This window comes from Mus caroli, unplaced genomic scaffold (assembly GCF_978045245.1).
Source record: "Mus caroli unplaced genomic scaffold, Mus_caroli_1 scaffold_7, whole genome shotgun sequence".
Taxonomy (NCBI): Eukaryota; Metazoa; Chordata; class Mammalia; order Rodentia; family Muridae; genus Mus; species Mus caroli.
This window is the reverse complement of record NW_028227262.1, coordinates 120,970,348-120,998,124: the sequence shown is the minus strand read 5'-3', so window position 1 is coordinate 120,998,124 and position 27,777 is coordinate 120,970,348. Positions and strand designations below refer to the sequence as shown.

The 27,777-nt window shown below is 39.6% G+C and overlaps 1 protein-coding gene across 1 annotated transcript in view; it reads left to right on the top strand.

Moving 5' to 3' along the window:
• Snd1 (staphylococcal nuclease and tudor domain containing 1) overlaps positions 1 to 27,777 on the top strand; it is a 404,634-nt gene that overhangs the window by 161,769 nt on the left and 215,088 nt on the right. Inside the window, exon 12 of the mRNA XM_021164222.3 lies at positions 18,196 to 18,296. Coding sequence (XP_021019881.1) covers positions 18,196 to 18,296 — 101 coding nt within the window. The remainder of the gene's footprint in view (positions 1 to 18,195; positions 18,297 to 27,777) is intronic.

Sequence of the window (27,777 nt, the reverse complement as noted above, 5' to 3'; positions counted from 1 at the left end):
TTGTTCTCCTCCCGGTGATTTCCAGCCAGCAGTCCGGGGCCCGTGTTCAAGAAAGCATTGATGTCACTTTGTTTTGTAAGCATTCAAGCTAAATTCCATGAAGTAGATGAAATCTCTCTATTTTTTGGAGAAAGAACACAGGTTTAGCATCAGCTCTGGGGGTTTCATTGTGGCTAGCTAAATCTATAAGCTTTTTCTTTGAAGACCAAACCAATTTAGGTTCAAGATTCACTTTAACATTTTACCCAGAATTAGATTCTGATTTATACAGAATTTCACTGCTCTAAACATTTTATGTTTCCTTCTTATCTTTGGTAAAGGTAGTCTGCTAGGTGCTGAAGGCAGCTTCTTTGCAACTTACACACACACAGGTTTCCTCAAGGTAGTCATTCTTTTCCCCAGCCTTGTACACATGTCGGTTAACTCTGTTAGCGTGTGAAGGACAGAGGTCAACTGAATGGAGTTTTCAGTGGCAGTCCAGCATGGTTTATTTGTGGCAGGGTCTTTCATCAGGACCTGGGATTCACAGGTTATTCTACATTGGTGGCTAGCCAGCAAGCTCCACACTTTCAAAGTCTTGTTCTATTTTTATTTTATTTTTTATTTGTTTATTTATTTTGGTGTTTCTAGGCAGAGTTTCTTTGTGTGTAGTCCTGGCTGTCCTGGAACTCATGCTGTAGACCAAGCTGGTCTCAAAATTATGGAGCGCCATCCGCCCCTGTCTCACAGGTGCAGGAATTAAAGGCACACACCACCACCTCCTCATCTATAGTGAGTTTCAAAAGATAATTGATAGGCAATAGGGCTGTCATTTTTGGCTGTTCTCACTATTTTATTTTTTTAGTTCTTGACTCTAGGAAGCTTTACATATATCTTGATTTTTCATTGTAAATAACATTGACTTAGGTCTCAGGCAGTATATTTGCCAAATGTAGGTCAAATATTTCTGACATGTTATATATAACTACAGATGTTTTGGGCAGGCAGTGGTGGCACACGCCTTTAATTCCAGCACTTGGGAGGCAGAGGCAGGTGGATTTCTGAGTTTGAGGCCAGCCTGGTCTACAGAGTGAGTTCCAGGACAGCCAGGGCTACACAGAGAAGCCCTGTCTCAAAAGAAAGAAAAAGTAAAAGTTTTGTAGGTACAAAATAAGAAAATAGATACTTCATGGTGGGGAATGGCCGAGCAATTCAAAGAACAGTATTGTGGGATGTTTACTTAGACTTGTTTATATATGACTCAGTGCCTATGACCGTCTCATTTACAGTACATTATCTGTCTTCCCACACACTTAAAGAAAATGTTAAATATTTTAATGGCTTTGTCACCATATTCTGATTACATAATTTATTTAACCAGTATTTATTCATCTTAATTTGTTTCATATGATTTTATTTTAAATTGTAATAAACAGAATGTTTATATATTATATATCAGAATCATGTGTGTTCATTAAGTAGCACAAAGTCCACGACCTGTAGGGCTGGAAGGTGTAAGGAGGGCACAGGGGTTGCGCACCTCTCCTTTTAATCCTGTGTGTTTTATCTCCCATGAACAGTCATGCTTCTGTGCTTTCATAGGGTTTGCTTCTTATTCTGAACTTTAGTTTTATTCATTTTTATCTTAAATTTTATGTTATGCTTAAATTCTTAACTTCATTCTTTATTTTAAAACAACAGAGCCACACAACATTCCCTTTTATCTTAAAAAATTGTCATGTTTGGTTTTCTGTAGACAAATGAGGTATAGATGTTGGATGCTAAGTTTGAGAGTGAACCAGGGTCAGTAACAGGAAGTGGATATTTTAACCCCTCTCGCCTCTTTCGGGGTTTTGTTGGTTTACTTTGTTGGGTATAGAGATCGAAGCTGGTATTTCACTTCTGAGAGGCGGGTGCCTCACCACTGACTGACTTCAGACCATTTGCGCTCATTGTAAAAACAGTTTCTCCAGTCATTCAGACTTGGAAGGACTTTGGGACATCCTTCTTAGACTGTAATTCTATCCGGACAAATAACAGACTTGAGTTATTGAAGTGATATTAATACTCTTCTCTTTAGTATAGGTTCTTACTTTCACAATTCAGACTTGATTTATTCTGATATGTAGGAAATCTACTTAGAATTTTTCTTTTGGAGCAGTCTAGAGTCTTTCCTAACTCTGTAGTCCCCTCTGTAGGAGTGTGAACTTGCTTTAGGTAGTAACCATGATCACTTTCCTTTCCATTTAAAATAGACTATGTTTATTTCTTAAAAATGCAGGTAGCACATTAAGGGAATAAACACTTACTAGAATTTTTATATAATTGAATATTAAACATCTAATGCTTTTTACCATATAGGTATTTTTTTTGTTTCTTTTCTTTTTATAGACTCTGTCCTTTAAAATTTTTATCTTTTGTATTGCTGATGACCCCCCTTTCCATCATTTCCATGTGAATTTTGTAACTTTCCAAATCTCTATTAGCTATGACTGTTTTTACTGCTGTTATTAATGTGGCTTCCTAATATTTTCCAGTCCAACTTTCCTTAAGTAGCTAAAGATTTCACCCAGTGCTCAAAAAGAAGTGTGATGATAAAACAAGAAGCATAAAGTCCCCAGTGCAGATGCTAAGTTATAGTATATTGTAGAATTATTCTGTGTGGCTCTTTGCCTTTCCTGTTTGGAAGTTATTAGACAAATACCAGCTGATCCTTTTAGCTATCATTCATTCCAGGTCATATTGGCTCTAGCAAGCCTACAAGTTCCTTTTGATCATAAGATACTTTTCTAGACCTTTTAGCTTCAAAATTATCATTCAGTTTTAAACTGTATAGTCATCAGGATTAAGCTAATGCCACTAAATAGTTCTCATTTAATTTGACTTGGTGCAACATTTCAATTTATGACCTCCTATCTCTGTAATCACTCATTATGCAGATTCTATTTATAACTATAATTTTTGACTTAGTCTAACAATGCCTATGCATCTTGGTTTGTCTTTTATGGGAGAAAATTAAGAGACAGTACGTAATAGTCTTTATTAATCTACTTTAGGAGATAATTAATCTACAATCCAGTCATTTAAAATTTTATTTACTTTACTGTTCTATTTCATTCCTTAGTAAACATATTGAATTAGCATATTGGTCATTTTCTTTTAACATATTGGTCATTTTCTTTTTCTACCAGCAAGTTTTACTACTGTTTCCTGAACTTTCTAGCTGTACTACAATGTGAACTTTAGTTGTCTGGGCTTTAGAAATGTATCTCCATGTTTTACCTGAAGGTTTTTAGTAATGATTGCAGTAAACTTGTGTGTGGTTGAAGCCATACTTGCTGATTTCCTGGGATTGTAGTACTTGTGTCTCCTCTGAGTTCTTGGGTCTGGATGCTCTTCTCGTTACTTTCTGTACCTGCTGGGAGCTTCAGCTTTGTTTTCTTCTCCATAGAGTTGCGCTCTATTCTGTGGCAATTCTCTAGTGATGGAATATTATTAAATACCACCAGTAGGTGCCTGAAAAGATGGGTCAGTCGACAAGAGCACTTGCTGTTCTTGCAGCGGATCTAGGTTCAGTTCTGAGCACCCACATGGTGGTTTCTAACCTCTTGTAACTCCAATTCCACAGGAAAAACATTCATACACATGAAATAAAATAAACCTAAAAAATAATACTATCATTAGCTCTCTACTTGGTGTTTTGACACCAGTATATTAAGTTTATAGCTTAAAACTTTCTTGTTCATAGGATATTAATTGAACTCTTAGGCTAAAATACAGAGTTTTTAAAAGAGACTTTTCTTTTTTTTTTTGGTTTTTCGAGACAGGGTTTCTCTGTGTAGCCCTGGCTGTCCTGGAACTCACTTTGTAGACCAGGCTGGCCTCGAACTCAGATATCCGCCTGCCTCTGCCTCCCTAGTGCTGGGATTAAAGGCGTGCGCCGCCACGCCCGGCGAGACTTTTTCTAATATCACAGGAATAGGGCTGGCACGATGACTCAGAATTGCTTGCTGCTAAGCCTGAGCTTAATCCCCATGGTACACATGGTAGAAAAAGAACCTCCTTCCAAAGCCATCTTCTGACCTGCATATATACACCTGGAGTTCCCAAACATACACACTAATCTATCAGCTTTAAAAATTGTTTATTCTATGTATATGGGTGTTTTTGTCTGTGTATATTTGTGTACCGTGTATGTGCTCAGTGTCCATGGATGCCAGAAGACGGCATCAAATCCCCTGGGGCAGGAACCACCATGTGGATACTGGGAATCAAACCTTGGTTCTCTGGTAGAACATACAGTGCTCCTAACAAATAAGCCTCTTCCCCAGCTGTAGGAACTTTCAAGATAACATACTAAGAACAGTTGTGGATTGTTTCTGTTTATCCTTACAGAGAGAGAGGGAGAGGGAGGGAGAGAGAATGTAAAAAATTAAAACAATAAATAAATAAATAAAACCTTAAGTTTTCCCACTGTGAACTCCTAGCGGTAGGTGCAGAAGAGGAATGGAATTAATTAGGAATGACCTCAGGCTACAGATTGTGGTGAGATCCCATGTTCTATATACGCATATTGTTTCTAGAAGACCAAGATAGAGAATGAGAATCAACCTGAATCAGCTGGTTCAGTGCAAGTGTGTCCAAAGTAATACAGAAACCCATGGCTGTTGTCTCTGACAGACTTTCCATTTTTATACCCACATCAACTTACATACTATCTACAATGCACATCTAGTTTATGGTAAACAAATAACTGTTGTGGAGGAAGTTTCCTTTCCTCTGAAGTGATTGATTTCTCATTATTTAGAGAATGACACTCAGCCCCTCCCACTACACACACTCACACACTTATGGATTTGGTCAAGGTTATCTGAAGTTGGCAAATTAGGAGATTAATTTATTTACACGACTTGATTCTGATGTCTTAGTTCTTGTACATTATAGGTATTACTATGTATGCAGTCTATTGTTCTCTACTGACTCCCAGTGCACCCTTCTTATAGTGGTCAAAACAGTGTTGACATAGGTTCTCATTAGTAAAGTGGCTCTTAATATACTTCCTACAGTGTAATTTTCAGTTCACACCGTCTGCCTAAGAAAGCACTGAAGTTCATTAACATATTACAGTACAGTTAAAACTGGTATACTTGTTTTGATTAAAAAAAAAAAAAAAGAGGCAGATCTACAAAGTAATGGTTTCCTTGTTAGATAATCAGAATAGTGAGATCCATAGGGACAGTAACTAAATTGGTGATTGCCAAGGGCTAGGGGAAGCTACAATTGGAAAGGAGTGTCTTAATGGATACAGGGCTGTTTCCTGATTTGATAAATGTATATTGGAATTGGCTAATGGCCATGGTTATAAAATATTATAAGTATACTTATTTAAGCTGATGAATTTTATGCTATCACTGTTACGAATTTTATCTAAATTAAAAGGTAAATCTGCTTGTTAGGTGGAGTAATTGCTGAAGAAACATTTGGTGTTTCTTGGTACTTATGTTGGCTGGCATTTTATTCAGTGTGTTAAATAATGCATATAGAAGGTATATAATAGCAGTTAAGTGTGGGCAGGGTCTCATTTAGAAGCAGCGATGTTCAAACTCATGGAATGTATTCCTTTCATTGGTCTTATCAGTTGTAGACATAAGGGATTAGGGTGGCATGCATAGCCAATCCCAGCAATCTCTTATTTGCCTCTGTTACCTAAACTCTACTGAAAACCTCTTTTTAGGACATACATACTAGTTTGTTGGCACAGAAGTAATGAACCGTGTGTTTTCAGATTTTCTCTTGTATATTATAAAGTTAGGCTTCTAATTAAAGGAGCACATTGCAGGCCAATTTGCTGGTATATAACCACACTTTCCTATTGTGATCTCTTGCCACATTGTGTCCTCCTCCTGAGCAGTTTTCCATCGGTTGGCATTTTATGACTCTTGCTGCCTCACCCTCTGCTTGCTTCTTTAGAAGCATCACAAAAACAAAGGGGCTCTTTGCATGGCTCCCGTTCTCATGTGTCATCTTATAGCTTAAGGATAACGGGAGATGTCCAGTTTTTGGTGGGAGCAGAAGCCTCTTTTCTTCCTCCTAATGAGGAACAAGATCACTGGGCAGAGCCCTACCGCCCTAGAAGTCTCAGCACTAGAACTAAAGGGAGAGCAGCTGACTACTCTGCCACAAACTGTTGTATCGCTGGGAATGGTCAGTGGGCAGAGTAATATCTTATATCTCTCTGTCCCTCTTCTAACTGAAGAGCAGCAATGAAGTATAACAAACACCAACCAATAGCATCAAACTGCCACTGATGGGCATGCCAATACAGTTCCCTGTTCCCTGACAAGCAGGGAAAACATATGGCAGGCAGGTGGTGGTTGCAGGACCATTATCAACTGGCAGTGAGATTGGCAGTTCACTTGCAGACAGTGATGCCCACCTGCCATGGTAACAGCACACCACTGGGTGCCCGAAAGCTCTCCTCATCACCTCCTTCCACTAAGCAGAGACCATGGCCTCAAGTGGGGATTGGGAAGATAGAGGTATTCAACACTGAAGATCCTGGTTGTGAGTTGGTTGCTGTTGGTTTTACATTTGAAGGTAGATCTTTTCATCATATGTGTATTTCAGGCTCCTGCTGTTAATTTATGAAAACATTACTCTTATTTTCTCTTTAAAGGTTTTTTTTTTAACTTCCAACGGAAAGAACTACACTAATTGCAACTTTAGAAATAAGATCTTCTGTGCCAAGAATGTTCTTCCAGATTCTATACATCCTTTAATTTTGTTCCCCCACCTGGACTCTATCTCTGTATCATTGAGCAGTGACATTTTTATCTGAACATTTTCCCATCTTAGATTGTGTAGATATCTCTTGCTTTCAGCAGCTTCATGGTTTCATTGAAGTGCTAGTAATACACTACTAAGAAGACAGCCTGCAGTTCTGCCAACATGGATTTTTGGACTCAGCATGTAGCTAACACATTTATGTTAAGCCACATCAGTACAAAAGGGACATGGCTTTTTTACCAGCTGCTTTGGTCTGTTAGAATGAGTTTTCAGAAGTGTACTTGCTCAGCCAAAGGACATCCTATGTTGAATGTTATCAGACTTGTTAACAGGACCTCAATGGAAAATACTTTTTGGAGGAGCACATGAAAGCATACGTTTATTATACAAAAGCGCAGATAGAAGCTATTAGATGCAGTGGCTGAGTAACTAGATAGAAGTGTGTAAATTACAATGGGATGCAAGAAAATTCTTAAGGAAAGATCTACAGGGAGAGGCTGTTCTTCAGAGGAAATGTGTCAGGGTATACAACATCAAAAAATTCACTACTTTAGTCAAAGCTATGTACCCCCTTCTCCAGGTGCCACAGGGAATAACGATCCATTTGAGTAGATTCCTCAGAACCCCTATGTACTGTGTGTTCAGAAAAAGATTGGCCCTTTTCAGAAAGTGAGAAAATAGGCAAAGGCAGGTTTATATCCTGGGAACAATAGACAAGTTTTAATATCTAGTACCTTTGATGTCTAAGTTATTACACATGATTTCTAATTATCAGTTGCCTTTGAGAACCATCTCTTTCCCTGGGAATATTGATGCAACAAGATATTCATGAGTTTGTCACACTGAAGCCTAGATCTGCCTGGTCTCTGCCAGCTCGCCATTCATCTATTGCTGACCCATGGTCCACATGGATATTTGAGTCTAATGGTGGTAAAAGCTTCATCTTCAGAAATATTTGTAGTGTAGCTTTTCAGTGTTGGATTCTTCTGGCCATCGTCCATTTCCAGAACTTGCTCAGTTGGGAAACTGAAACCACACCCATTAAACAGCCTCCCCTCCAGTCCTCCCTGCCACGATCCATTCTCCTTTCTGCCTCTCTGAACTTAAGTACTCTTGGCACCTCGCTTAAGTGGTGACAGTCACTGTCCTTTTGTATATCTTCTCTGTGACTAGTTTGTTTTTGTTTCCCATGAAGCCTTCACACTAGCTCCATGTTGTAACATCTCAAGAGTTTTGAGCTTGAGTGATATTCCATGTGCCACATTTAGTTCATCAATTCATCCATTGATGCACATTTCTCTGTTCCACATTTTGGCTACTGTGACTATTTTTTTTTTAGCAAATGTGGTCATTCAGATTCTTTGTTAAGACCCTATTTTCCAGTTTTTCAAATGTATACTCAGAAGTGAATTGATGGATTGGATAGTGAGACTAGATTTTTGAGGAACCTAAGCAGTGTTTTTTCCTTCGTGTATCTGATAACTTAGAGATAAGAACTGGGGTGGGGGGAGGGGGAGGGGTGGCAGAGGCCTGGAAGATTCATTTGTCTATATAAAGAAATGTCTAGAGTTTATTTTCTGTAGTTCAATGGTAGAATAGTACTTACCCAGCATTCTTATTGCCCTGAGTTTGGTCCCCAGAAAGGTCAATTATTTTGAAATGTTTACTTAGCTACAGAAATAAGAATAAGATACAGAGTGATCTGTTAATACAAAGCAACATATTATCAGACTGTATTTTGTTCCAAACAATTCCTAAAGAATGATTACATCTTTCACTGCAGTTCTCTAAGGTCTTGACACAGCTCTATGAGCCAATTCACCATTTTCCCATTGGCCTTTAGTTAACTTTCTTGAAAGCATTAACCCTAGGCATAATGGCTTCTTTGCACCAGCTCATGAGCATGCTGGAGTGTTTTGTACTGTGGTGATACAGGGTACCTTTTCCACACTGGCTCAGCTCAGCATTCCTCCCTCCCACAGCAGTGGGATGCTAGTGACATTGTTGGCTGAATGAATACTTTGATTATTCATTTATTGCCTAGGCTTTTCAAGTTGTCTTCATAGTGAGTAGGACACATTACAAGTCTTCATAGGCTAGCTTTGTTAGCAGATGTAACATGTTTTACTTCTGCACATGCCTTAGTCGCCATCATCGTTGTCATCCTTCACCTCCTCCAGTAGTTCTTATAAGCTATTAAGCACATCTGCTTTCTTTATATTCCTTCTAGTCATCTTCTCTCAGTTTTAGTACTGATGCCTGGGTGACATTGTATGCATTCTCCACAAAGGCAAAGGCATAACTATCTCATGTTCTTGTGCTGCTTATGTGGCTGGAACTCCTCCAGGGAGACTTCTAGACATTGTGATTTAATTTCCCCTGACTGCTGGTGACCTTGGGAATTTTAGAAACATAACTTTGATTGGCACTGTATAGAAGAGAAAAAAGACCCACCCCAAGTTCTGTCCCTGGGGAAAGCAATGAGAAGCTATAGTTGTGATAAGGAATAAGCTGGAACATGCAAGGGGATACAGGGGACAGTTTGGGGCCTTTCAGTCTTTAGAGACAAGCAGTTTGGTATTAAAAGTTATGGGTTGGAGTTTTGACAGTGACATAATAATGAGATAATAGAATGGTAGGACAAACACCAATTACACTCCTTAATTATATTTGTAGGATTATAAAGACTTAAAGAAACAGAAGTTTGGGGCTAGAGAGATGGCTCAGCAGTTAAGAACACTGGCTGCTCTTCCAGAGGATGACCTGTGTTCATTCCCCAGCACCCACATGGTAGCTCACAACTGTCTATAACCCATGATCTAGGGAATCTGACACCTCATACAAACTTGCATTAGTGCAGGCAAAACACCAGGGCACATAAAATAAAAATAAATCCTTTAAAAGGAAAGAGTCAAGTTTAGTGAATGTTCTGGAGTCTGTAAGGATATTTTGAATGAATGGTGATATATTTTTCTAAAATCGTCAAATTTAATTAAAATAATTTTAATTTTCAAAGCCCTGTTTCCCTATTGTCTTTATGCATCTTTGTTTGCTTGCGTGGTTAGTGGTACAGTATATCTTTAGGTCATTTTAATTTCAATTTGTTGTCAGCTAGCTATCACTGCTTCAGAAATCTGCTGATTTCAAATGACCCCTCACATAAAAAGTGTTACTGTGTATTTTTGAATCACGAGTTTGTTTATGCTTCTAATTAAATGTTTATCAAGCTGAACATTTATCAGCCAGCAATGATGTCCACTTAGATGAATCCTTAGTGTCAGGTAGGGACTCTTGGCATCTCCTGTGTCTCTGTGTATGCTATATGTTACCTTTCCCCTCAAAGTAGAGAAAGGCATCTATCTGCCCATGTAAGTTGGGATATATATGTGCTTGGGGTGGATAAGGGATGTTGAAGACTTGTTTGTTAGAAAAACATCAAGAAAGGTATTTGCCTCTGGGACTTTAAAGGTTTGTAAGTACTATAGGTTACCAATCCATTGATGAAAATGAGATGGGCTTAAAAATAGATCTGTGTGCAGGAGGTGGGAGGGTGATTGTAGCTGGAGCACAGCATAAGCACAGGAGAATAAACAGCCAGCCTCAGAATCTAATTACAGTGATGTGCAAGGGGGTGTTCCAGAGTACAGTAGGCTGCATTGCACTGGTAGCCCAGGAGACTGGGTTATGTCTTTCAATCTCTTCAAGTGTAGATGAAGCAATATAATGTATAAGTTTTTGTGAATGCCTGTTATAAAGGCTATTTCAACTTAAGAGACATAAATATACAAAAATGACTGAATGAAATAAAATAAGTTTCTGCTTTAATAATTAAAACTTTAAAAAAGACAAATAGGTCACAATATCTAAAGATAGCTCATTTTAAAATAATAATATCTGCAATCAACATATATCTTAACTTAAACAGCATTTTTTGTAAACATGATTTAACAAGACTGGTTTCCACCTATCTTAGAATAAATTTTGGACCTTAAGGTAAAGAAGACTAGAGTTGTGTTGGCTAATAGTGAGTTAATTGTAAAAGTCCAGCTGTGGAATTAGAAAACATCATTGAAAATTACTTTCATGAACTACCAAACTGGAGCGGGGCATAGAACAAAGCACTCGCTTGACAGGCTGAAGCCCTGGATTTGATTCCGAGTTCCACCAAAATCACAGCCAGAAACAGGAAAACAAACAAACAGAAACAACAAAATGGTTGGACAGGGATATATTTTATATTTAGAAGACTAGAAGACAGCCCTTATACAAATGTATTCAAATACCAGAAATAGATTTTAGAGTTACAGAAGTATGTGACATTTCTGTAGTCTAGTCAGATTTTTTAAAATGAAAACAAGGAATAAACATTTTATGTTTTTTATACTATAACCTTTCATACTTATTTTCAGAGTTTTCCCAAGGACTCATAAAATCAGAAGATATTAAAAGTTCACAGGGGAAAATAAAGGGAGGAAATTAGATCCAAAAAGTAGGATCACCTAACAGTGGAAGAAGATCTTGACTGGGCCCTGGAGAGAGAGGGCTCAGAGGTTAAGAGCTCTTGCAAACTTGTCATGTCTCACATGACAGCTCACAACTGCCTCTAACTCCAGTTCGAGGGCGTCTGATGCCCTCCTCTTGCCTCAGTAAAACTCCTGCATGCACATGGTACATATAAACTCACACAACAAACTCAGGTCAAATGAGTCTTTGTGTGCTACAAAAGGCTAGGAATATAGTACCAAGGGACTAATGGAGACGTGCTCTATATACAACACATACAAATATTAAAGTCTTTATACAAAAAAAAAATCTCTTTTAGCTGTATGTTAGTATGGTGGTAGTTTGTAGATTTTGAGTAAACTAAGTAAGATTACTACTGTTCCTACTGGGGCGATGTGCGCATGCCCATGTGGCTCTCGGGGTTTACTTGTTTCTTTCACATATTGACAGGAAGCAGGTAAGTTTGTCTTGTGAAGTTATGAGGCTCCATAAGTGACTATATGTGAAAGGCTCATTTTGCTAGGTGGTCAGCAGAGATGATGCCTGGAAACGGGATCAGGAGGCCTCATCAATAACAATTTGTTCTGAGCTTATTCCATTCCTAGATGAGTGGATGACTGACCTGTTTCAAATTGTTTTTTTTTTTTATTATTATTAACTATGACTGTATTCAGAATGATCACATAAGGTTGTTTTGTTTTTGTTTTTGTTTTTTTTTAGCAAGAAAGGATTAAGGATGCATAATTAATATAAATAGTGATGACTATTATGTATGGAAGACCCTACTAAATCCAAAGCAGATGTACTCATGGTCTTTCATATTTATTGTCTTCCTCGTTTAAAAATTCAAGAAGCACCTGTACAGATTTTTTCCAGTTAACCTACTAACTGAGATGGTTCACAGATTCTGCTTCAATTATCTTCAGTAAATAAAATATCCAATAACTAGTACCTGTGAAATTAATCCTTAAAACGTTTAAATAAATACTAAAGAGTGTGTCATTCTTTAAAATAAGCTCCACTTATCTCAAAGTTGGGATGAATATGTATGAGGTACACATTCTTGTTTGCCGGGACTCCTTAAGGAGAAACGTGTGTTTAATTGAGTCTGCCTGTCTAATGATTTCAGAAGTCTAATGACTTAAGTCAACATGTGTCTTATTTATGCATATATGTATGTATAGGTGTGTTTGTTTATTTCCTGCATAGTTATTTAACACTTACTCTGTGCCAGGCTCTGTTCTGAGAAAATCAGTACCTGTTTATTTAAAAATAAGCTGCTTGGAACTTTCTCTTGAGTCCTGCCCTGTTCTATTCCCTTATGCATACTAATGCTTTTCTTCCAAGCAGAGAAAGGCGGACACAGAGACACTGAGTGACTGACTCTTCTAAGTTCACACAGCTGCTCTGGGAGGTTGGGAGCCCTGGGTGCGCCCTGGCTTTGCAAGCTCTCCAGTTTACTCACCTTTGTGTCTAGTCAGAGGGTCTTGGGCTTAGGCCCAGATGATGCCATCCTCTATGTGTCTGTAACTTCTGCCATGAGAACAAGCACATAGCAGAGCTTATTTCTAAAGGCAGGGCATTGCAGCTTCCTGTGAATTTATGATTCACTGTGTGGACTAATAGGTGGGATTATGTGGTAATTATACAAAATAGCTTCACATAACAGCTCTATTTATATTAAAAGTAAGGCTACAGTGTGACCTGGAAATGTTATGGGTATGCAGTTGTTCTCCTTTCCTCATCTTTAATACTTGGGTATGTTACATTTTCTCATTTAATTAGCATCTATCTAGTTCTTTGGCAATTTGATGTTTTCTAGTCACTACTTATGTGACGAATGTCCATAGATGCTCAGAGTCTAAGTGTGGGCAAAGTGATTTTATTACAGTAACTGCTTTCAGGCTTTACAAGAAACAGAAATGTAAACTGAGTTCCTCTAAGGTTTCCTGAAATTGCTCTCAAAGAAGGTTTTGTAATGTCGTGTCCAAAGATTGGTTAGATTGCTTTCTATTCTTTCATAGCTTCAAGAAACAAATTTTATGAGAAATACTATAATGTATAATTTTCTTTGTTTGTCTCTCATGGTAGTTACTTTTTTTGTAAAACTTTGGAGTTTCTTCACAATTTTAAAATACTTTTCCTCCCTCAGGCTTCCATCACCCACAGTTGAAATCATTCTTCTTGTTATATAAAACAGCAGATTCGCCAAGTTTTCAGATTGTCCTTAAAACGCCCAACCTTCTCATTTCAAAGATGTCCTCCGCAGTGTTATGCCTGAACATATTCCTGTTTGCATACATTCACGCAACAAATACCTACTGTATGGTTCAGCTGCAGGTACGCTGCCCATTCAAAAGACATGTTCATCCGTCCCCTGGTGCTTTCTCTCTTCCTGTTGCAGTTAATTAGTACAAGGGAGGTATACATTACAAAGATTTAAGAACTTAGCATATAACACACCATTTTTGGCTAGGTTATTTTACAGTTTTAGAGCTAAATGGTACTGTAAAATCATAATCTAGTGTTCTTAGTTTCCATATAAAGATGTTCCACACATGTAAACCCAATATCTATGGACCATCTGCAATTGTTTTTCTTTCCACCTTGTCTTTAGAGAATAGATCATTTACATTTTATCATTTCATTATCAGCAGCACCTTAAACAGAAGGGACCACCTTTGTATTAATCAGTTTCTTCTCTTTTACTTGGGCCATTTCATAAGAACTTACCACAAATACAAAATTTAGGTCACCATTTATTCAGACAGACATTTCTAACATTTCCTGTCATTTTAATTGAACCTGGTTAAACTTCAGCTTTTCAGAGTGATTGGCAGGTCAGTGATGAATATCTGGAGATGAAAAACTCCAAGGCAGGGGAACAGATCTGAGAATCCACAGGAGAGGGGCATAAATGCTAATTACACATTGACTTTAATTCCTGGCTTGCCATAGTAGCCTGCAGGTGTGTATCTTGGCTGTGGGCTATTCTCAGAGCCTCATTTGTATCTGAGATTTTCTTTAATAATGTTGCCGCCACGAAGAGCTCTTTAATCTCTGACTCATTTGCAATTCTCTTTCTCTTGATATAGGAAATAATTAATTGAAAGATGAATGTAGTTGTTATTTCTTCTGGTTATTGCAGATTAAAGTGTGTGGGTGGGAGATGTGTTCCCTGGGCGCAGCTCCTCTGGCTGGCCTCCTGACCTGGAAGCACGAGCGTTCACTCTGGTTTCTTGTCATTATTACCCCACTGCAACCACAGCCCCTGTGGAACTAGAGAGAGTATTCCACAGACGATTTCTCGGTTTGTAGCTGCTTTCCCATCTCCTGCCCCACTCCCTGTCTGAGGAACAAGCTTGGCATTGGCAGTACAAGGTAAATGAGATTCACATAGTTTATTTTTAATCAGTGGTGATTTTTTTCCCCCTACTGCTTTAATTTGTTGGATGGGGCTTGAACTTGTTGGATGGGTTATTCAAAATTCAGGGATATGTCTACTTTGTCATTTCCATGTATTAAAAAAATTCTTTTTATTCTTTGAAATATTCACACAGTGTATTCAGATCATATTCTCATCTCCCTGTTCCTCCTAGAGCCTGTGCTTCACCTTCTCTTTTCCTCTTAAATTTCATAAGCCCATGAACTCATTTTTGCAGCCCAGATGTTAATGGATATGGAGCATCCACTGGAATAGGAGTAACTTACCAGAAACCACACCATTTAGGGAAATGAACTGCCCCTTCCCTAGAAATCATCAGTTGAGGTGGGTCTAATGGACCCCTCCCTTTCTGTTCCATGCTAGAATTTAGACGATGTTGAGTTTGTGCATGTCTTGAGTAGGCCATCAGGGCTGCTAAGAGTTGATGAGTGCAACCACCCTTGCACGTTGAAAAGACAGTTTACTTAACTCCTCCATGGCCCTGGCTCTTAAACTCTGCCTGCTCCCTCTTCTGTGACGGTCCCTGATTCTTGGGCAAAGGCTATGATAAAGACTTCCCATTTGTGGCTGAGTACCTCACAGTCATTTGCTAATGTAATTTATATAATTTGGCCAATTCTGTGTTGCTTCTTTAAGTGCTCTCCGTTCACAAAGAAACTTCTTTGATGAGATTTGAGAGCTTCACCCTGAGATAACTTTTCTTCCATGATATGGCCAACTTTGGTATTTAGCTGACATGTTGACCCCCTATATGTTTTTTTGCCATGGCTTTCTATACTCTTATTATTTTCTTAGCCTCTCATTTTAACAGATTGCTGGAGGCCTTTTCTGGAGAGTTCCAGGTAACTAAGTACTATAGTACTTCTCCCTAGTAACTCAGTCCCCCGTCCTCTCTATGTGCAGCCCTCCCATGCCTTGTCCTGACTCTGTCCTATATCAACTGAGATCAGCTACATGCCTGGAAACTTAAAACCCCTGAAGTATTTGTTGGCTAACCCTCCTGTCTGTCCATATTCCTTGTATTTACATAAGTTGAATGCAGACACCTGATTTTAGGGGCTTCTCTTATTACTAAAGATTTACCTACTCTCAGCCCTTCTGGGCCTGCTCGCTGATATGGCTCCTGTTTTTTGATTTGGCAGATTCCCAAATTTAAAAGTATGATCAGATTTGTAATTTGACAGTTGAAATTTTAAGACGCCTCTCTCTTTGTATTTTTTGAACATTGTGTGTGTGTGTGTGTGTGTGTGTGTGTGTAGGTAGAGGTCATCGTCATATGTCTTCCTCAGTTCTCCTTATTTTTGAAGCGGTTCTCTCTTTGAACCTAGAGCTCACCAGTTTGTGTAGACTGACTGGCCTGCAAGCCCCGGGGAACCTCTTGTCTCTACCTCCCAGTGCTGAGTTTACATGCATGTGCTGTTGGCCTCTTTTTCTTTTAGATGGGGCCAGAGGCAGAACTCATATCTTTATATGTTTGTGGGAAGCACTTCATTTCCTGAGCCCTTATTTGTTTTGTTTTTTTTAAACATTTGTTAAGGACAAAGTGAAAGTACTGGAATGGTGCTGACCAGAAATGTGGCCACACTTCCTGCCGGTACAGTATGCTGTCTTTAGGCTGGTGCTAAGAACTGATAATGTGCTTAGAAAAGGCATTCTGGACTCGGAAATGGCTTCATGTGCTTGAGTCAGGCTTTGTCTTTAGTGTAATTGATAAAGCTTGGCCCAAACCAAGCCTACACATATGACCTGTAATCTTTCCTAATCCCTTGTAATTGGTTTTGACACATAAATATGCATATATTAAACCATCTCATAAAGAAATAGTATTTTTCAGTATTCCCACACTTATTTATTGTACAGTATTCTCATTTAATGCCTTCAGCTTCCTGTTCGTACGCATGTCCTTTGAAAACTGAGAGATTCTCCTGCTCTCTTCTGTCCTGGCATGCCCTGAATTCCCCCTCAAACGTTCCTGACTCCATCTGGGTTGCTATTAGACCTAGTTAGCTGTGTCACTTTGATTTATACACTGTGAAATCAGATCCAAGCATCCTTGTGATTGCCATCTTGTTCTTCTTGATAGTTCTTCACTTGGCCCAGAAGAAGTTAGGGCAGACTAAAATCGCATGCAGTCTCTCTGAGGAGACAAGTCATATTTTTGGACACAGGTATTTTGATGCAGAAATGGTCTAAGAAGTATTTTGCCATATCATCTGGTGGTCTCTAAAGATTTCTACCACCCTTGTCAATCAAGTGGAATTTCCTTAGAGCGTTTCTTGTTCAAGCAATTGACTCCTTTGAGTTATCAGTGTTTTTCTTGCTTTCTGTTTTGAGGGGGTGGGCAGTTGTTAAAACAGAATTTCTCCTTATAGCTCTGGCTGGCATCGAACAAGAAAGATCCACCTGCCTCAGCCTCCTGAGCACTGAGATGAAATGTGTGAACCCCCATTGCCCAGCTTAATTTCCACTTGAATATGAACTATTCTTTGACAGTGGTTTCAGGTTTATACCAAAATTGAACAGAATATATTGGCTTTCTATGCATTCTGTGCCCCAGCCTCTGCCTATGTGCAAACAGGAGGGATATTTCCTAAAATTGACCTATGTTAGACACAGTTGGGATCCTGCAGTAGGAGGCTTTTGCAGATGGCATTTGTGGGTTTTCTGTGTCTTGTCTATGGCATGGCACATCATTTCTGTGCCAAATAATGTCCATCAGGATTTGCCTGTTTCTATTTATCTCCACATGTTTAGTTATCACGGTTGCCTAATTATTGTCAGCTATGAACAAAGCTGCTGTTAACTTCCATGTATAGATTTCTTGTGGAAAAGTTTTCAACTCTCAAGTAAATTTCAAGGACTCATATTTCGCTTAAAATCTATGCTTAGTTGTTTAAGGAACTACTGAATTTTGTTCCAACATTTGATACCGTTGTGTTTTACATTTCCAGCAGGTGGAATAAGAATTCTTCTGTTCCATCCTCTTTTAAAGCCATTGGGATGCCTGATCTAGAGTTTGTCTGTACTATTAAGCATATAGTCTTATGTGGGGGGGAACAATTTTGCAATGCTGCAGATTGAATATAAATATCTTGTACATGGTAGCCAAGTATTTTATTAGTAAGTCCAGTCCTCAGCTCATATTTCATTGCTTAAAATTGCAATTACCTAGTGACATTTTGAGTGGACCCTCAATGCCAATGTTTTCTCATCAACTATATGTTGTCTTTGAGTTCTAGTCCTGTGGCATTTCTTAATCAAATGGTCCTTTTGAGCTTCAAGCGCTTTTTCTGTATCCTGGGTGCTGTTCTTTATCCAATGTCTTTTGGAGATCCTTCTGCTATGTATTAGTTTGCTTTTTGTTGTTGCTGTTTTTAATCCTAGATCCTTAAAGCCCACCTGAGTTGAATGTACATGTGCCATGGCTGCTAGTGAGCTGTGATAGACTCCCAAACCTAACTCCCTTAATTCTCTCTTTCCAGGTCAATGTGACTGTGGACTACATTAGACCAGCCAGCCCAGCCACAGAAACGGTGCCTGCCTTTTCAGAGCGTACCTGTGCCACTGTCACCATTGGAGGAATGTGAGTGTTCCACCTGGCAGAGTCTTGGCTTTGGTTTTAAATAGCTGAATCCTCTGCTCAGTCAGCCTCCCCTGCCCCCCATGCTTGCTTTCTCTTGCCCTTAACCCAGTGGACTATAATTATGTGCCTGTGTAGCACTGTATTTGTAAAGCACTTTATAATCACTCATTAGTTAATCATATACTTCCATTATTGTTATTATTAAGATTTATTGGGCTCTGTGTGCTTGGCCCTATGAAGTACATTATTACTATTGATAATGCTATTCATTGAGTATCAAGCTGTTCCTAGGTACTATCCAAAACTAGTTAGAGCTTCTTCATGCTGTTTTAGAAAGGTGAGTTTTACATACTTCCTCCCATTTATAAATTGGGGAAGAAAAAAGAGAGAGAGGTTAGCCGGTCTTTTCTTTGTATAGAGATAGCATAGTGGCTGTGCCCCAGCTATATTCTAAGGTCTCTGGGTAGCCTGGCTGATGAGCAGAATCTTTCAAGGGAGGTGTCTGACAGAGGAAGGAGGAAGCCTGCTGGGCCATGCTTTCTCAATAAATATTAAAACAATCAGTCAGTCCCCAGTAGCAACTCTTACTTTGCATAAAATATATCAGCATGGTCATTGTTTCTGTCCTTAACATTCTTAAGTGCTGTTTGTTACCAAACTGGTATTTTTCTCTTCCATTAAGGGAAGGCAAAGAATGGGGCTTTCAGCAGAGCAGCAATGAAGCAATGTCTTACTTATTGAGTGTGCAGTGAAGCTGGGTAGGGAACTGCGCACAATCCGGTGGTTCACCATGTAGCTTCCTCCTGTCAGGCAGGAGCCTCTTTCCCCTCCCTGCTGCCTTTGCATTTGGAAAGGACTGTTTTTAGGCAGCTCTCAGTTTTAATGTTGCTAATGTTCACACAGCGATCGATCGTAGGCTTCATTTCTGGGGGGACAATCTCAGTGTAGGCAATTGATGTCACTACCTTCACACCAGCACAGCCTTTATAAGGAGCCAGCTTCTCACAGACCAGATAGTATCTAGTAATGTGGAAAACTGGGTGATATTTTACTCATCATTCTGTCCAAATATCTTACAATAGTTATTGCCAGTTCATCAGCAATTCTTCAAAGTGAGTGAGTGGCTCTGCACTTGTAAATGCTGGTGGTTAGTATTCCCCTATACTAAATTGTGACTGGAAGAAGCAGGACTTGCCTCTGTAGATTGCTGCTCCTGCTTCCTAATTACTGGGGGAACTGTTTTACGTCTATACAAACATAATCTTTATATTTGGCAGATGGTCTCCACTATTGTTTAACACTTCATCAGAGTGGATTATCTCACATACCACCAAAGTAGATTTAAAAATAACTTTACATTCCCGAAAATCAGATACTAGGGGACTGGCTTTTGGGGATTCTTAAATTTTTAGGATAATCCACGTCCACCAACTCTAAAATGTTTCCACATTGGGACAGTTGTGGCTATGCCTGTGACTCAGACCTCCAGGTTCAAGTTTGATTTATCACTCCCTCAAACTGGGCAGGTCTTATTTAGTCCACCAGAAGTGGACTGGCTAGGTGGAAAGAGAGGGGGGCACTTCCCCAGTATTTCTGTAATGGTTGTGCTGTTTTACACCCCACCAACAGTGCTAGAGAGTGCTCTTCCCCTGGCGCTTGGAGCCTTTGTGGAATGTTAGTATTCTGATCATGACCCTTCTGATTGGGTGGAGACAATACCTCATTGTCCCTTTGGCTTACATGTTTTGTCTGGTCACTAGTAATGGTGATTGGTCACTAGTAATGGTGATTATGTTTTAATATGGTCACTTGTATGCCTTCTTTTGAGAAATATTTATTTCAGTTATTTGCCTGTTTTGGTTCAATCACCTGCTTTTTGACCATTCAATTCTTTGAGTCTCTTATATATCCTGTACTTGGTGTATCCAGAAGGCAGAGACTTGATACAGTCTTGACATTAGAAATTACCAATATCTGCCGGGCACTGGTGGCGCACGCCTTTAATCCCAGCACTCGGGAGACTGAGGCAGGCAGATTTCTGAGTCCGAGGCCAGCCTAGTCTACAAAGTGAGTTCCAGGACAGCCAGGACTATACAGAGAAACCCTGTCTCGAAAAAACAAAAACAAAACAAAACAAAACAAAAAAACCCACAAAAACAAGAAATTACCAATATCTTTGAAGCTAGCATTCCCTAGCATTACCTGTTGTCACTCTAGCATTGGGGAATTTTGTCTCGTCTACTCTAGTCAAAGCTCAAGTAGCCATCGGATGGTAGTACAAGAAATTTGTTGAATTATTTGTTAACTGTAATTCAGTGAAGGTCTCTTTATGAAGCAGATGTAGGTGTGTTTGAATGTTTCATTCCTGATGGTACAGTTTGGTTGGGTGGGTGGGTGGTGTTTGGGAGGACACATGTAGAGATCAAAGGACAACTTCAGGAGTCTGTTCTCCTTCATCTTGGATTTTGGAGATCAAATCTAGGTCTTCAGGCTTGCCAAGGAAAGGGTTTTAGGCTAAACCATCTCTCTGCCCACTTTGGGTTTGTTTCTATGTACCCAGAAATAGGATCTAAAAGTTTCCCTCCTTTCCTTGTTCTAGAAGCTTGGTGATAAAGGTAGGTTTTTCCCTAGCAGGTGAACCTCCAGGCTTGCTTTCTGCATCCCACAGGAAGGGCTTGGTTTGTTCTTCATCTTAGTTTGTATTTACTTTTCTCCTTTTACCCCTGAATTTTCTTTAAATAGACCTAAAATAATATTGTAGAAAATTGAGTCATTAATAAAATCCAAGCATTTAGCTTATATTCAGAAATAATCTGTATTAAGAATCCTTTATCTGGTTTAATGCTTAGTTATTTTAAACCACTGTGTAGAGAGGAGGATTTTGCCGAAGCGAAGATTTTCTTGTATGTTGGTGGTAGGGCCTGCATCTGCCACAGTGTTCGTGGGGAGGTCAGAAGATACCTTGAAGGACTTCCCTCTTTTTGCCATGTAGGTTCCAGGGATCAAACTTAGGGTGTCAGACTTTAGTGGCTCCTGGACCCATTGAGCCATCTGCATGGCTCATATTTTCAGATCTCTAGTACATGAGAGACACAGGTCCCTTGGTGCCCCAGTGAACAGCATATCTGAAATGAGGGTTCAAAAATACTAGCCAGGTGTGGTGGCGCACACCTTTAGTCCCAGCACTCGGGAGGCAGAGGCAGGCGGATTTCTGAGTTCGAGGCCAGCGTGGTCTACAAAGTGAGTTCCAGGACAGCCAGGGCTACACAGAGAAACCCTGTCTCAAAAACAAAAACAAAAACAAAAAAACAACTAATAGCTGAACCTTATACCTCTGAACTCTTTTTTGTCTTTTTTCTCTTTAGTTGTGTGCCTCACTTATTTTCAGCCATTTGAAAGCTGTTCCTCTCTATTTAGCTTTTAAGGCATGTGAGATTTTCATAAACATTCCCTGTATGCTTATATTTCACTGTTTAACATGACATTTAAAGAAACACATAATTAAAACACAAGCAGTAAACTCGTGACTTAGGGACAAAGCAAATGACTGAAAAAATTCAGTGAGGTGTTCAGGTTTGTGTGTGTGGCCCTCTATTCTTCTCTCAAGCACCTTCCCTGTATTTGCTATGGTCACAGGTTATGTGGGTAAGTTAAGGGAAGGGTTAAATTGTGTGGTGAGCATTTCTTTTTGGAAGGCAGGCTTTGCCCTGTCTTGTCAGTGTGTGCTGTGTCCTGAAGAAGAGAGCCATCTAAATGACTCTGCAGACTTACATGCCTCCATGAGGCCTGCCCCACACCTCATGGCTCTCACATTGTTCAGACTCCTGACTGGAGGAACTCCTTTGAAGTTGATGATTCCAGGGGAACAAGAAAAAAGAGGCAGATGAGATGGTGTCTTGCAAAGGGCTACTTCAAAGGGGACTTTCAGAGGTACCGCACATGCAAAATGTGTGCTCTGTCTGTATTCTCAGTAGGGCTCAGTGGAACCCTTATGGTTTCCCTCTTGATCTTTCTATGGGAGGGAGGTGCCTCTAAGGCCCCCGTAGGCCCTTGCTGGTGTCAACCGGGCTTCAGCTCCTCATGTGCCCCTCGAGGGAATCAATGCAAACAGGGTTCATCATTCCCCTAATAGATTAAATTTTGATTAACTTCACTGTGGAGTTGGCAAGAACTGTTATCTGTTAATCAAAACAGTTTAAATAAAAAATAAAAAGAGCAAACCTGAGTCCTTTCTCACTCTCTGACTCCCGGGTTGGGAATTAGCTGATCTTTTTAGGCCTAGTTTGTGATGTGAAGCTGTCAAGATGGCGCTGCCTGTTAATTACTTTTTATTGTATCTTAGACACTTAAATAACTCTTCTTGTGATTTAGTCTTCTCTGTAATTAGCTGCAGTGATTAAAATCTCATTCTTTCCTTCTTGCCAGTGCTTTCTTGAAAAGTGCGATTTTTCGGGGGTGACCTTTCCCTGTGCTGGACTTCCCAATTACTTTGAGCTCCAATTTGGCAAATCCATAAAACCTATTAACTCATAACTCATTTTCTACATATCATATATTCAAAGAAAAGTATTATAAGACTATTTGTTCGTGATTATATTAAAAGACACCTAAAATTATAGCAAGGGTTTAGCTTCATACAAACACACATTGTCTCGCACCATCTCCCCAACTTCATCCCTGCAAATCGGTCATATATCAAGATACATTTGTCAGCCAAGCCATTTCCCCACTGTTTCTCAGTACATGGCATATTTTAAACTGGTGGGAAATGTTGGAGGTAAGAAATGGTTCACTGGTAGAATTTGAAAAACAAACAATGGGAAGATGCTGCTTCATCCCTTACAAGCTTGCGTTATGAGAGAGATGGTTTGTCAAACAGTTTTGCTCTATGTTTCTGTGTGTCTCTGCATCCCTGCCTCACCCTTCGTGGCCCCTTCATTGCCTCTACCTCTCATCTTGATACCAGTGTTGAGTGTAGGGACTTGGCATTGTAGGATCTGTCCACAATATGTGTGTTTAGGGCTTCTGGATGACCTCTTTGCTCTGAGTACTATCTAGCAGACCTGTCTTTGTGAATTCCCTTCTGTCTTTGTGGATTCTTCACAGATAGAGCTTGCTTCACCCTCCTATAGTCACATGAGCCAGACTTCTGAACTCGCAAGGAAAAGACTGACTTTTTGATTTTTCAGGAACACTTTTGTTCCAGCTGTTCCACTGAAGCATTGGGTTAAGTCTTTTCTTACTCTGCTAGAGTAAGCCTTTTTTAATCCTAGTTGATTCTCCCCACTCCTACAACCCCCTCCCCCATCACAATAAGAATATCATACAGTCTCCAGAGGTCTGTAGCTTTGAAGCCTTCCTTGTGAGCCAATCTCCCCCTCAGTTCTAAATCCTAAATTACAGCAGTACCATTTCTCTTTCAACCTACACATGGAAAGAAAGTAGCCTCTTGTGAAGGTGTCTTTTCTGACTGAGCCCCAACTTTACCTGAATTTAAAAGAGATGCTTAGAGTATTTTCTGGGAGGTGTGGACTCCTTGATTAGTGGGTTTTTGTCTCTGTCAGTAAGTGGCTCACAATACTTGGGAAAACAGTTGACTCTCTTCTCTGATAACTCAAGGATAGCAATCATTTGAAGAGACTTGTCCCACAAGGACATGACAGTTGAACAGATTCAAGACCGGAGTCTGGAAGATAGTGCTGAGTTTCAGACAAATCTGTCTCTTTTGCTCAAATATTTTGTGACTGTCTTTGAACAGCTCATGCTGCCAAGTCTTACTTCTTTAAAGCCCCTGGTTTCAGGTTACTTGGTAGCCATTACTGCTTTATGGAACTTCAGTGTAGCATTTTATAATGGCACCCGTCTGTGGATGTAGAAATTATGTGAGAGCTTTCTCTTTCCCTGTTCTTCTTCTCACAGTAGCAATTGAGTAGACTGCCTGGCTGTGGAGGAGTTGCACACTTCCTGAGTTGATTTTAAAACTCTCCTTTTCTTTTTCCCAGAGCAGACCATGCAGAGCCTGAGAGACAATGAGTCTTTGTCTCAGACCAGTAAGATAATCCTCAGGGAAGACTGTCTCGGAATATTGATAGATGCTGGTCCAACAAGGGAGGACTTAAGGCTTAAGAACCATGAGACTTAGGTGTTATTCTTTAATTTTATGTGTATTGGTATTTTGCCTGCATGCATGTCTAGGCACCACTCTTTAGCTTGGTGCCCATGGAATCCAAAAGAGGGTGTCAGATCCCCCTAGATGTAGTATACAGATGGTTATGAGCCAGTGCACCATCTAGCTGCCAGGAATTGACCCCAGATCTTACGGAAAACCAGCTTTAACCACTGAGTCTTCCTTTTAACCCCTTAATTATTTTCATTTTTAAGTATGTGACTATATTAGGGGTGGCACGGAATATGCACACTTGGGAGTGTAGGTGTTTATGGCGTTTAAAAGGCTGTTGGATCCCTTAGAGGTAGATTTAACAGGAGCTACCAGATGTGTTTGTCAGGAACCTAGCTCAGGTCCTTAGTAAGATCAGTACAAGCTTGTAACTGCTAAGCAATCTCTCTAGTTGCCCTTCTCTCTCCCCTCCCCTCTTCTATTTGTTCTTTCTCTAGAAAAGAGAAAAAACAGTCCTCCATAGCCCAGGCTGACTTCAAACTTAATGTGTAGTGCAGGATGTAATCTTTTTATTTTATTTTTTATTAGCTATTTTCTTCATTTATGTTTCAAATGCTATCCCAAAAGTCCCCTATACCCTCCCCCCACCCTGCTTTCCTACCCACTCACTCCCAGTTCTTGGCCCTGGTATTCCCCTGTACTGGGGCATATAAAGTTTGCAAGACCTAGGGGCCTCTCTTCCCAATGATGGCCAACTAGGCCATCTTCTGCTACATATGCAGCTAGAGACACTCATTCCGGGGGTACTGGATAGTTCATATTGTTGTTCCACCTACGGGGTTGCAGACCCCTTCAGCTCCTTGGGTGCTTTCTCCAGCTCCTCCCTTGGGGCCCTGTGTTTATAGGATGTATCCTTAACTCTTCTTCCGGAGCCTAAGTATAGGGCTTCAGACATACTCCACCTGCTCTCCTCCTGTTATTATCCAGCTTTACAATGCTTATAAGGAGTTTTTCTTCAAGAAACAGAGATGTTATTTATTCGAAGCATAAAAATGTTAATTTTTATCCAGTTTTGCCAGGCTTTTATAGAAACCTCATTTTACCATTTGGTAACAGGGTGAATAATTATAGGAGAACTAATTCTTATGAGTATTAGATAAGTCAGGAACTTACTGAAACAGTCACGTGCCACTCAGTGACACCTGCCCAATCATGGTCTTCATTCATTCCTGGTGGAAAAGCTCTGGGAATGCATTCAGTTACCATTGTTCCTGCCAGGTTTCTCAGGAGCCTCCAGGGTAACCACTTTGATAGCGCCTAGGTGTTACCTTTCAGATAGTTCGGCTTATAATGTTCAGTTGACTTCTTTCTGATCACCATTAGACTAGTGTGGTCTCTATTCTAAATGTTGAGGGAAATGGCAAACTCAAACTCCTTTTCTCCATTTAAACACTTTTATTTTCTTCTGTGATTATGATATATAGCATTTATTGCATTTCTCTTTTGTTATCCTAATTGCTTTCTATAGTTTGTCCATAAACTTATCCTAAAAGTTTAACTCTGCCCCACAGTAGTTATAATATATAATTGCATTAGACATTAGGATTCTATTAGATCAGAAAGTAAGATAGTGACTAAGCCCATGGCAGAGAAGTCCCTGTGGCATAGCAGTGTGCGTTGGGCTCTCCCGACCCTCCCTTCTGTGCCTCATGTTCAGTTACTACTTATCTCCTGCTTTCCTCCGTGGTGTATCCTTTCCACTGGAAAAACGGTTTGTTTGTTTGGTTGGTTTTTTTTTTTTTTTCCATGTGTTGAGAAGCAAACTTTATGAATTCCTACATGTCTAGGACTATCTTCATATGGGATGAACTCTTAATTATTCTAACTTCAAAATAACTGAATTTTAAAAAGCTTCTGTGTTCTTTGACATCTTAGAATTTTTACAATATTCTTATTTAAGTTTGGTTTACTGAAATACTTTTAAGTCGTTACCAGGTATATTTTTCCCCTGCTACATACATACTGGTTTGTTTAAAAGAACATCCATCTTTAAAAGTTTACTTTCTGTTTTATTTGGTTTTGAGAGATGGCCTGCTATGTAACTAAGCTGGCCTTGAACTTGTCCACCTTCCTTAGACTCCTGAGTGCTAGAGATGCATGTGTTCACAGCAACACACTTGGATTTCAGGAGACGCTTAGAAACTCAGATCTTGGATTATTTTCTCCCTGTTTAACTCCTTCTGTAAACTGTATTTGACCTTCTGCTATGGCTTTCTCTAGAGACCTTCCTTTACATTTCCCTTCAGTATTCGAAGAGATGCCTCAACTACATCCTCGAGCATCCTTGTTTGCCCAGCCAATCATACTAGTTGACTTATGTTCACTTTTGTGCTTAATCATCCATCATATCTGTTTATTCATTTAGTTATCCATGGCTTAACTCTTCATGTACTTATAGAGTGCTTGTGTATTTATTGTGTGTACTGTATAATGCATCATAACTATATTGGTAAAACCAGAAATATTTCGAACCTCACAATATTTACACACTGTTCTATTGATGTAGCTCATTTTATTTTGGTTGATGTATTTTAGCACTTTAATTTCTATTTAAATGTACTATTATAGGCCCATCTTTCCAGTTCAGTTTATAAACACAGTTTTATTATCTCTGAGTACTACCTAAAAGAATGAACACCTGTTTCAGCTGTGACTGATTTGTTCCCTTTTGTTTATTTTGTTCCTTTTCTTTTCAAGTCCCCAAGTGTTCTGTGTTCTTTGACTTATACTTACAGAGGCAGGCAGATGCTTACTGGTTGAAGTCCGACGCTGTTCTCTGCATTGTTGCAGAGCTGCTCCCCAGACCATCTCAGATGCGAAAGGGAGAGGTGGGCAGGCTGTGTCAGAAGCTGCCTTCTGTACAAAGTGCTTTCCCAAACATCAGCCCCAGAGCAGGAAATTTCAGAGCCCAGTAAAATTGTCTTGGCAGACAGGGCAGAAACTGGCTCCATTGCGGTGTACCTCACTCTCCCATCCTTTTTGTTCAGGCCACAGAAGCCATCTGGTAGTTCCAAAGTTACATTTCCTACTAGCTGCATATACCACATGTTTCTTTGGGACAAACAGCCTGCTGATTGATAATTTGGAGTCTGGCTTTGTTATCAAGTTGGAAGTCACATTCTTTTATAGACTTTTCTCAAAGACTGAAAAGGAAGGCTACCTTTCTCGCCTTTTATGAGAGTTGTGGAGTAATGAAGACTTACAAGTTTGGAGCCCTAAATTGAGGAATTTATAGTTTCAACTTCTTTTCATACTAGGCCTAAGAACTTTAGTAGCGTCTAGTCTTCTGTTGTATGGGTGACC